An 11,956-nucleotide genomic window follows, 5' to 3' on the forward strand; every position below is an offset into this window, starting at 1 on the left:
GGTCCGGTCCATCTCCAAAACTATCCTGGAAAAACCGGTAAAAAACCGATCAAACCGATGGTTAACTGCTAAACCGGTTGAACCAGTCGGGTTTTTGCAAGGATTGGTTTTCCCAAAATCCACCAAACAGCGTCGTTTTGACGTTGAGGGAAAAAAAAGAAAAGAAAAACTGAAGCTGATAAGCAATGTTCTAAAAACCGGATCGAATCGGCCAGTTCGACCAATCTAACCATGAATCGACAACAATTACGGTCCGATTTGCCCCCTAAAACTGTTTCTCTAAAAACCGGAGGAAAACCGTCGAACCGGCCAGTTTCCAGCTGGTTGAACCAGACAGGGACCGACCGGTTTAAAAGAAACGGCGTCGTTTTTGCCAAATTTGCTTTACTTTCACTCTTGGTTCTGAAGCTCCTTCGTTTCTTTCTCCCTTTCTATTTCTACCTCCCTTTCTTTCATTCACAGAAAGCCAAAAAACCCTAGCACTGTAAGCCTACACCACCGCCGCCGCAAGGAGTGGCATACTGCCGTCGTCTGTCCGTCTATCTAGCTTCCCTCGTGCTCCAAGTCTTCAACCCCAATTCGCTTTCACCGATCACATCTGCTTCCTCGAGTTCGGCGTCCGTCGTCTTTATCTGCTCAGCCGCGCTTCCGCCGCCGTTGGTTGCCGTTAACGTTCGCGTCTTCGTTCAGCCGTCGTCTTCGTTCACGTTCTTCGCCGTTCAAGTTTGGTCGGCGTTCACCGTTCGCGTTCGTCTGGAAGCCACGTTGCCCTGCTTCAAACTCTGCGACCAACCCGCGCGCTCCACCTAGCCGTTGAACTGCTCTCTTTTGTCGCCGCCGTGAGTTCCCTAAACCCACCACCAGACAATACACTCACACAACACTAATAATCTGCTTCAAACTCTGCAACTTCTTATTTCTATTACAATAAGTAACTATTTGATTTGGCAGTGGTTTGGATTTTTTTCATAGACTGAGTTAAAGTATACAATAGTTATGTTCTCTTCTCTATCACATTGATACTAAGCTTTGAATTCTCTTATTTCGTTTCAAGTTTACCGCACTCAACATGTTTAATGAAATTCTTTAACCATATTTCGGGTTGGTTTTATCATTTCTAGCTTTTAGAAACTTAGTAAGTTGATTACATGTGAAATTAGAATAATTGGATCTTAGTAATTAGGAAATTTTAGCTGCACAAATAGCATCTTTGTAGAAAACATATTAGCATGATGATTCCACTTGCATTAGTGTTCTTCTGGTAAATTTTAACTGTTAGTGTGAACTTGTTAATTTGCTAATTGTTCTTGTGTTGCTGTTCTGTTATTTTTATTTATTTATTTATTTTTGTTGTGATTTTCTGTTCTTGAACTTGTTAAGTTGATAATTTGCTAAATTGTTGGACTGCTGTTGTTTTAATTTGCTAAATTGTTAGGTTTCTGTGATTTAATTTGTTGGATTTTCTATTTAGGTCTTGTTCTTGTTTATTTGCTAAATTGTTGTTGTGTATTTATTGTTGTCTTTGAGATTCTTGCTGGATATTGGTGATCATTGATTTATTATATGCTTCATGTTTTCATTGTTTTCTTCTTCTGAAGGAAAAAAAAATTGTTTTCATTGTTTTGTTGATTGTTTGTTTTGTTTCAGAAATTAATTTTTTGTGATCAATGCTCAAACTCTAAATGTTGTTCTGTTGGTTTTGCAGTGTTTGTTTTGTTTCAGAAATCAATTTTTTGTTATCAATGCTCAAACTCTGAATGTTGTTCTTCTGTTTTTGTTTTGTTTCATAAATCAATATTTTGTGATCAATGCTCAAACTCTGAATATTGTTCTGCTGTTTTTGTTGTTTTAGAAATCAATTTATTGTGATTAATGCTCATACTCTGAATGTTGTTCTGTTTTGTTTTAAGGCTGTGTTTAGAAGAGGTGATTGATTTCTGAGTGTTGTTTTGTTTTTGTTTTAAAGCTGTGTGTTGTGTTCAATTTTCATTTTGTAGGAAATTCTTTGAGGTATAAGAATTAAGAAGGAAGACTATTTTAACGGTATTATTCTGTTGATTCTGGTATGCTACAAGCTTGAACATAGAATTGAAGAGAGAAACCCTTTATTATTTTATCATTGACCTATTTTTGGCATTGCATATCATTGTAGTTTGTTTATTCATAGAACTAGTTGTTTATGATCCCCTTTTGAAGTAAAAAGATGCAGTAGAAGAGTGTTTAGAACCAGTTGCTTTATTCATTGAATTTTTATAGGATCAGGTGTTTATTATGAAACGGTTTTTCCGGTTGAACCAATGAATTAGTGAACCAGTAACTAGAGCAGTTCGATGACCGGTCTGGTTTTCTGAACCTTGCTGATAAGTGATAGCACCCCACCCCCACCCTTTCTCTGTCTCTCTCTCACACCAGCAGAAAACCCTAATCCCACCCAATCCTCTCTTTGAATTCGAAGAACAGTCACCACCCACCATCCCACTTCTAAGCTCAAACCCATCACCGGACCCTTCTCTCCCTTCTCTCTCTGTCGCCCTCCCTGTCCGAGCTCTCTCTGTCGCCGTGGGTCGTCGCCGCTTCGCTGCTCTCACCGTGGGTCGTCGCCGCTTCTCTGCTCCTTGCCCTGGGTTGTCGCCGCTTCTCCCCTCCTCGTCGTTTCTGCTTCTCCCCTTCTCGCTGGCGTCGTTTCTGCTTCTATGCTCCAAACTATATCTCACCGTCGTTGCTTCTCCGTCGTTGCTTCTCTTCTTCGCGTGGAGTCTTGCAGTCAAAGCGACTACCTTTCGTCGTGTCTCAAGTCTCTAGTCTCTGCTTCAACCCTCTCAGGTCTCAAGTCTCTTCTTCTCTGCTTCAAGCCTTCAACCCTCTCAGGTCTCAAGTCTCAGTCTCTAACTCTCCCTGTTTCTATCTCCCTGACTCTATCCCTCTGAAATTTGAAATTTATTCTGAACATGCATATGATGTATATTGATTATTCTGCTGAATTTTGAGATATAAATGTTTTAAATTTTTATTTGAATTCAGTCCGTTCATATTGAATTAATTCTGCTGAGATTGAGTTATAAATTCAATTGTTTAATTTATTAATTCGCCTGAGATTGATTTTTAAATTCAATCTGTTGTATTTGTTTTGGTGAATTGTTGTTTTGCTGTTATTGATTCAAAATAAAAACATTGCCACAACTCTGTATTGAATTTACTATATGGCTTCATATGATTTGGTTGAATTATGCTTGTGATTCTTAGGTTGGATACATGTTTTGGATGTTTTGGAGAGTGCTTGATTGACTTACAGAAATTTACATATGGGAGAGTTAATTTTTTAACAAATTTTATTATATATTTAATTAAATCTGTTCAACCACGGTTCAACCCCCATTGAACCATTGAACCAGTTACTTAACCGGTTTGATGACCGGTCCGGTTCTCGCAACCTTGGTTGTAACTTCAAGACCTTCAAGTGAATGAATGGAATAAGTAACATGTGGTTGGAAAATTCAAATGGAAACTATGAAAACCTTTGTTTTTGCTTTGTCATTGCTGAACTTGAGTTTAAATCAAGAACTATGTTTTTTATTTGTTGAACTTTGAATTTTGTTAGTTATTGTGTTGTATGACTGCAGTTTATGAAATTTAACGTTGTTACTTCTCATATATTGGTATTTTTTTGCATTTTATTGGCTGAAAATAGCATAAAAACAGGTTTTTAGTACATCAAATATGATTTGGACATGTTAGGATTTTAAACTAGTTTTAAAAACCAAAAAATCCGAACCAAACCAATCCAATTAAATTCGGTACGATAGGATCAGATGGTTTTTCCTATCAAAACCGAGCCAATTCGCATCACGAATACCCCTGGTTCCTGCCATCTGCTCCAATCTGCTATTTCTGCTGTCTCTCTAAGCTGTTTTCTCTTAGTCTTCTACATCTCCACACTTCAATTTCAGATCCCCAACAACCGCCGCAAAATGACTCGCCAAGGAGCTTATAAAGAAAGTGATGACATGCTCATTGATGAACCAAAACTGCCTCAGCAAGGCCAATCGCAGCCCTTCCTAATGAGTTCAACCCCAGTTATCTAAAAATATATTACAGTAACTTAATTTCTCTTCCTATTTCATTATTCCCAAAGCTTCATAATAGTTATATAATTATGCTTATTCATTGATATTTTTGGACCTCAGATAAGCTGTTTCCTCATGCTGATTTATATAGATGGATGTCATACGGCAACGGTAAGCTTAAATTCCATTCTACCAGTCTACTGTCATAATCTTTTCTTTTAATCTTTTTTATATTTTTGTTTTTGTATTTGTAGATGGGAAGCATCCTGCTTGTGATTCATCTTACTTGGGACGAAGGAAATTCTCGTACACCCTAGATAACGATATATTTGTGCGCTACAATACCTTCAATAGTGCCGCCGAACTTGAAAACTCCATCAAAGACAAGTGCCCGTTAAAGATAGATATTGGACCCATCTACAACCTCAATATAAGATATGAAAGCTTGTTTCTTTTAATTCTCTCTTAATCCTGAAGGATATTGATGCATATATTTTTGAGTTAACTAAATAGTCTGTGTTAAGATTCATGGTTATTCAGTGGAAATAATAGAGTAACTAGACAAAAGAGAGAAAGATGATATTACTGATTGTGTGAATTGTTGGGTGTTGTGACTAGAGAAATAAGCAACATATACGGGAGTAATAAATATAGCACACCAACTCATAAATACCCCACCTAAAATCTGTAATGTTGGATACTTTTGGAAGAATTCTGATGTCTAGTTTAAATGTATTACAGCCTGCACATAGGAATGCTTCTGCTGGAGATAATGTTCTCACTCCGGTTGAGAGGGAGCTGATTTTTGATATAGTAAGAAGCTCTTAAAATTAAAATGTACTTGTGAGTTTTTCTACTTCTTTGTGAGATTCTTAACATTTGTTGGTTAATTATCATGTGTAGGATATGTCAGATTATGATGATGTTAGATACTGCTGCTCAGGTGCTGATGTTTGTCTCAATTGCTGGCCATTAATGATTGTAGCTGTCAAAGTAATAGATACTTCCTTAAGAGGTAATTTTGTGCATTTTATACACTGTGAAATACTGAAAGGTAGTGTAGAATTTGTGATTTATACATTGTTTGAAATGAAAGTGCAAGACTAAAGTTGTCTCTTTGGCCTTTACTATCATTTACTTGTGTATACTACTATTGTATATCACTCTATTGTCTATGCGCCATTCTTGTGTACTGTTAGATAGGGGTGTTCAAGACCCAGCTCGACCTGAAACCCGGTCCAGACCCGAGGCATATTTTGTTGGGTATGCCTTTTTTTACCCAGTGCTATTTTAGGGCTGGTTCCAGGACTAACTAAACTCGGCCTGGCCCGACCGATGTGCACCCCTACTGTCAGATAGTTATTTGGAAGTAATGTCTTCTGATGCACTCAAGCTTAATTATTGTGTTGATTTATTCTTTCAGATGACTTTGGGTTTAGACATATTCTCTGGGTATATAGTGGTCGGCGTGGTGTACATTGTTGGGTCTGTGATAGAAAGGCAAGACGGTGAGGCCATGAAACACTATATAGTTAAGACTTGTTTTTGGTTTGGTTTGGCTACTAAGGGCCATAGACATATTTTCAAATGTTACCATTACACTTACAGGTTGACTAATGAGCAGAGAGCAGCAGTTGCGGACTATTTTCGTGTCTACAAGGTATGATAGTTTTGTACTAATAATCTAGTTTGCGAGTCATGTATTAAGTATATCTTTGATTTATATTCTTTCCAGGAAAATGAAAATAACTATAAGAAGGTTTCCTTGATGGGTCAAGTTCTGCATCCCTTTCTGGCGTAAGTTCGATATTGAATAACTGACCTTCCTAGCTAAATCCATAATTCAATGTCCTGAATAAAATTTCATATCTGTAGGAGATCATATACTGAAGTTCTCAAGGAATATTTTGAGACAAAACTGCTTACAAGTCAAAATTTACTTTCTAGCAAGGAGAGATATGAAAAGATCCTAGAGATGATTCCTGATCAATGTATTTTTCTCCTATCACTGTATGATGATGCTTGTGGATTTCCTGCTATCATCTAGCATATAATGAGTAAATTGTATTTGCAGCTATTGCTTCTGAACTTCGAGGAAAGTGGCAAGAAAGTAGGCGGTCTTCTAGTGCAAAAGAAGACATTAATATTGTTCAATGGGAGCAGCTTAAACAGTTGCTGCAAAAACATAAGTATTGAGGCATGCTGTTTTTTTTGGAGCAATTGGTTAATGGCATCAAATATGTGCAGCTATGACTTTCTTGAGTAATTAGATGCTTCATTGTACAAACTAGATACTAACTGATTGTTGTTTTCCTTTGCGTTTCCATAGGCACAAGGGGTGCGTAGGTGTGTTGAAGAGATTGTGTTCACCTATACATATCCTAGGCTTGATATGGAGGTTCGTCTATTATTTGGCATTATTTCCCCATGTATTCTTGTTGATGGTTTTCATATTGGCTTCGAACTTATGCATTCATATTTATTCCTCAGTCCTCATAACACAATTTTCTTTACTTATTTGGATGGATGTATTTATATTTTAGGTTTCTAAACATATGAACCATTTGCTCAAAGCACCCTTCTGTGTGCACCCAAAAATAGGTATGTTTTTCATATCAACTTTTTCTTGATAGCAAGTTGTTGATTTAAGTGTCTATTGACTCTTAAGTCATATTTTTTTTTAATTTGTAATTGCTATAAGAATATTAAAAGAGAAAATTTATCCTCCTTTGTTTCGGGTTAGATAGTGCATCGTCCCTATGAAAATAGGGATAAATGTCTTAGTTAGTTAGGGCTTATAACATGCTATGGCTATTTCTTCCTTGTAGGCCGTGTTTGTGTCCCCATCAACCCAAATAATTGTGAAGAATTTGATCCCACGACGGTGCCAACCCTTATCCAGGTACAACTACAATGACTATCTTCTTACTTAACTAAAATATGCACACTATAATGGTTATCTTCATCCTTCTGGAAAGGAGGGTTGGATTTATTTTGCCAACTATTTGCCGAACTTGAAATATGAGGAGTATTCTATAAATAGTTGAATACTTGGGAATTGCTGCACTTTAATGTTGTCTCTTCTGGTCCCACCCTTTACTAATGTAATTTACCATGTGGAAGTGGTTGAACGGAAAAACAAATGCTCGAACTTATTCACATTACTGATTACTCCATTTGGATGATGTATGTTTAATATTTGTGAAAATTTTAAAATTGCAGCTTTTGGAAGAGCTGAATAGGGAGGGCTTGAGGTCTGATGTTGAAGGAGGTTTGTTTGATACTCTGACAATACTTAGGTTTCTTTCTGGTAGAATTTTTGCATGACATGGCAATAATTAGTTTTCCATGCATATAATTATTGTTCTATTTTTACATCTAGTTCAAGAATCAAGATTTTCCCAACTAATGGCTTTCGTCACCTTGACTTATGGCAGAATGGAATAAAACTTCACTTGCAAATGCCATCAAGCTCTTTAGGTCATCCTTCCTCCAGCCATTACTGAAAATTTGCAAGGTTTGAATCAGTTCTTCATTCTCTATTAAGTATTACCTATTTCTAGCTTGATAACAATGTGGCACGTTTTAAAATGCTTTTGGAATGTCTACAAAAATGAGATAGGAAATGCAAGTTGCATTTTGATTCTTGTGCATTGCTAACTGCAAAATAATATTCAGGAGGAATTGGAAAGCTCCTATAATGCGAAACTACAGCAGTCGAAGAATCTGCTTAGTTGGTAGTCTCACTTCCATGATTGGTCGTGTTCCTTTTGGAAGCCCATTTGAATTTAAATGGGGTCAACTCATTCTTGAGAACATGTAAACTATAACACAAGCATTGATAAATTATGTATAGTCGTTGAATTTCGATTTTATTTTAGGCTTCATCGGATAGGAGTTAGTATGGGATTGTATTTGGATGCTTCATCATATGGACTTATGAAAGGGAAGGGAGATTCTGGGTTTCAGGTCTATGTAATGTAATGCATAACTCAATTACAAGTTATAACACGGATGCGTGCATGAGCTACTAGTTCCATTTACAAGTTATAACTTATAACACAGATGCTTACATGAACTACTAGTTTCTTTTTCACCATAGTATATGACCTGTGAATGGGTCCTAGACATGCTTTACTATCATCTTAAACTTGAATGAATGATTTATGATGTAGGATTTTGGAAGAATGCACCATACGCTATCTAGATTATTATTTTTGTATAGACATTTAACCTAATTTATATGTGGGAAGTGTTAGATTAAAGACCACACTAATTGCAACAGAAAATAGCTGTTAAAAAAATTTATAAAAATTTTAGATATTAAAAATTGGGATTTTTTATTTAAATTAAATATAGTATTTATGAAAATAAATAAATGTTGAAGTAATTACAAAAATACATTCTCAGTCACATCTCGAATACTAAGGGTCTTTATCGAAAATGACCACATTTTGGATGCACAGACCCTGTTCTGTGATAGAGCTTTTGCGAGTTATATATCTCGGATACAACCATGAAATGAACATGAGCATAGATCGGGTATTGTGCATTCAAGATAAACGCAATTATCTAGTATGGGGCACAACATTTGAGATATGCGCAATTGCGTATATAAGTCACAGTATCCAGGAAGAACGTGGATTATAACCATTTTTTCCAAATTTGTGAGCTTCTGGACGTGTGAAATCGAGTTCCTTGACAAGATGGCCCTCCGACAATATGTCCGCGAAGGAGACATCAATATACTGAAAAATACTTAGCACGTAGCTGGAGCGTTGGACTTTGAGGTTAGTAGTTTAACCTTTCTTATTGTTAGTAATAAGGCAAGCAATGCATTCGTGAATCGGACTTGGGAGACACTCCTGCAAAGCTTGTAAGAGCGCAGGAATCCTATTATACGACTCTTCCCAGTCGCTAAAGATCTTGGCAATTGCTTTCTGCTTTACCATCCACACCTTTCGATACGAGGTCTTGAAATGGTAACGCTGATGGACAACACTTTGTAACACTGGGATAGACACCGATGGATCAGTCTTTATCATAGGTAACACGACCTTACAAATCAAACCACTATCTAGATGAGCATGGTCTTGAAACATGGTAAGTGCCAGACAGGTATGTGATCCACCGAACCGACGTACCTCCCTGCAAATTTCGCTCAGATGTCAACATCATGCATAACAAAAAACTAACGTATAGAGTCTAATGCATCCAAAATATAACGTAAAATATACGAGTAATTCAAGTTCTATCGTAATGCCACACGAAAACTCCATGGACAACCATTGGTAAATTGCTTGCATCGACAATGATATTTAAGCCTATCTGACTCCAGAACTCTGTACCTCGCATTCCGTCGAACACTATAGTTATTCTTCACCGCCATTAGAATTGATTCTCGGTTCCTGAACATATGCCCAACTTGGAATTCCACCCTACCGTCCGTGTTGTAATCCTCCCTGTTCCCAGGGTTCAAAAGATTGTCCGCCTGCATTGCATCCAAGTTCAACGTCTGATAATAGCTAGGACCATCCGATAGTCAAGGAATGGCCAAAGGGGGAGGCAGCAGAAACCTACCAACACCACCGCTGGGAGTCTCTGGTACAAACTCATCTTCGGACCCTAAATCGCTTGATGACCTGGACCCGACAACATAGGTTGAATCGCCCTTATTGTTGTCCTTGTCTGCACTATCATGAGGCTGGGCATAGTGGATCAGTGCCGCCTTGAGCGGCAAAACTTCAGGAGTCGAAGGAGATGGCCCTCCACCAACAACTACGTCACGGATCACAGCATATAACTCCATCACATGTTGCGGCATCAGCCGTGCATGTGCATTGAACATTACCCTCACATGCTGATCCCCATCAATCCAAAATAACCAGTTGGTAAATCCACATTCGGAAGCGCATTCAGAAATCTATATGCAACCCACCCAACCTCCTTAATTTTTACTCCACCCATATTGCTTAGCAAGATCGTCTTTAGCGCATCCAGGCTATCAACCAGGTAAGTGCGCAACATGACAATCTTGTCAGACTCAAAAATTATTCCTTCATCAGCGTGTCTGACTATCCCATTGGGATAAACCACCACAAAGAAGAATTGGTTATTCTCCATCAGAACAAAATGGAAAGAAGAGAAAGAGAAGAATCGTTTGTGAATTGTGTGAGAGCTATTAAAATGGTCTCTATAAATAGACTTATTCTACAACATATCTTGACTGCAGAGACATCTATACCATAATACATATATCCTGGGTGTTGAGACCCTAATTATAATCTTGACAATATCTCGGATGCTGAGGGGGGGCATTAGGAAGCTGGATTTATCTCGGATGCACTGACCCTAGCCACGAAACGAGCGTATCTCGGATGCACAATACTTGATATATGCTCATGTTCATATCACGGTTGCATCCGAGATATGACTCGCAGAAACCCTATCACAGAACAAGGTCTGTGCATCCAAGATGTGGTCATTTTTGACAAGGACCCACAGTATCTGAGATGTGACTGAAGATGTATTTTTGTAATTATTTCAACGTTTATTTATTTTCATAATACTATATTTATTTAATTGAAATAAAAAACATCCTTGTGTCATTAGGTTACCCAAACAGTGTTAGGAACAAAGTTCTCAAATTCAAATCGATCAGCGAATTGTTCTAATTATTGGTTTATTTAGTGGTTCAATCAGTTCAATTAAAATAATTGAATTATAATAAAATAATAAATATACACAAAAAAATACAAATACAAATAATTATGTTAAATTATAATCTTTGACTATGATTTTTATAATAATGTGTATTGTAATTATAATCATTTGGTTAATATCTATCTATTAGCAGCTTATAATTTTAAACATGAACTAAATTTATTGAGAATTTTAAGATTTTAATTATTTTAGTTTTTTCTTTTAAACACAATATATCTTTAAATATATATTTATTTTAAATTATATGTATTATAATTTATTTATATTAATATTTTAAATAAATATATAACTTATAATAATAAAGAAGTTAATTTTTTTGTTATGAAAAATATAAATTAAATAAGTTATAAAAAATAAAACCATTTTTTATCTTGATAATAAAAAAAGCCTTAATGAAAAGATAAAAAAAAAGTTTGTTGGGCTCAATGAAGTCCAGGCCATGTGCAACACGAGTAAAAGTCTAACAAATAAAACCCTAATAACTAATATATTGTTGTGATAAAAATAATGATGTGGATGCTCATTTATTATAAAAGCGGCTGGTTTTTTCTATAAAAGAATGAAGCTTTCAAGTTAAACTGAACTTAAATGAAGAGAACAAGTAAATATTGTGCGTGTATAAATAGTGAGGAAGTTTGAGACAATAGATGCACAACAACATACTATTCTCTTTCATATATACAATATAAACTCTCTCCCTCTCTTTCTCTATAAGCTGTAACATATATAATATTAGTAAATATACGTAAATTATTTCTATTATAGTGAGTTAATTATATTAGTGAATATTAATACTAGAGTCTTCTATTTACACATCTTTATTTTATATTTATTTATTTTTCTTTAATTATTTATTTCACAACATATTATTAGCATGAGACTCTCATCAAATTTTAGGAAGATACAAGTAATAAATTTTCATTATGTTAAAGCTCTCTTATCTTGAATTTTAATGCTCTTGATATATCTGGACTACTTATCAATGAATAAAATAAGGTTGAAAATAATGCATTCCAGAAGGATAAAGCCAAAGGCATAATCTTCATTCCTTCGTCGTCATCTTAACGAATGATTGAAAAATGAATATTTCACACTAAAAGATCTTGTAGATCTGTGGAAAAGTCTTGAAAAAAGGTATAATAATCAAAAGACAGTGATACTTCCTCAAG

At 36.0% G+C, this 11,956-nt stretch overlaps 1 protein-coding gene across 1 annotated transcript; it reads left to right on the forward strand.

Moving 5' to 3' along the window:
- The first annotated feature begins 381 nt into the window (after positions 1-381).
- LOC112725624 (uncharacterized) lies at positions 382-8,142 on the forward strand. The gene is made up of 16 exons (XM_072198516.1): positions 382-839; positions 3,948-4,094; positions 4,185-4,235; positions 4,319-4,877; positions 4,968-5,079; positions 5,488-5,572; positions 5,673-5,724; positions 5,800-5,861; positions 5,940-6,055; positions 6,139-6,255; positions 6,395-6,462; positions 6,608-6,665; positions 6,893-6,966; positions 7,287-7,335; positions 7,502-7,581; positions 7,743-8,142. The coding sequence occupies exons 4-16, from the start codon at positions 4,755-4,757 to the stop codon at positions 7,803-7,805; spliced, it is 1,059 nt and encodes a 352-aa protein (XP_072054617.1). The 5' UTR covers positions 382-839; positions 3,948-4,094; positions 4,185-4,235; positions 4,319-4,754; the 3' UTR covers positions 7,806-8,142.
- Positions 8,143-11,956: the final 3,814 nt, after the last annotated feature.

The sequence above is a fragment of the Arachis hypogaea genome, chromosome 1 (assembly GCF_003086295.3).
Source record: "Arachis hypogaea cultivar Tifrunner chromosome 1, arahy.Tifrunner.gnm2.J5K5, whole genome shotgun sequence".
In the NCBI taxonomy this organism is placed as follows: Eukaryota; Viridiplantae; Streptophyta; class Magnoliopsida; order Fabales; family Fabaceae; genus Arachis; species Arachis hypogaea.

Coding starts and splice junctions, on each gene's coding strand:
- LOC112725624 (XM_072198516.1), top strand. CDS start 4,755: ATGTTGGATACTTTTGGAAGAATTCTGATGTCTAGTTTAAATGTATTA. Junction 5,862..5,939: donor GTTCTGCATCCCTTTCTGGC/GTAAGTTCGATA, acceptor TCATATCTGTAG/GAGATCATATACTGAAGTTC. Junction 7,582..7,742: donor CATTACTGAAAATTTGCAAG/GTTTGAATCAGT, acceptor AATAATATTCAG/GAGGAATTGGAAAGCTCCTA.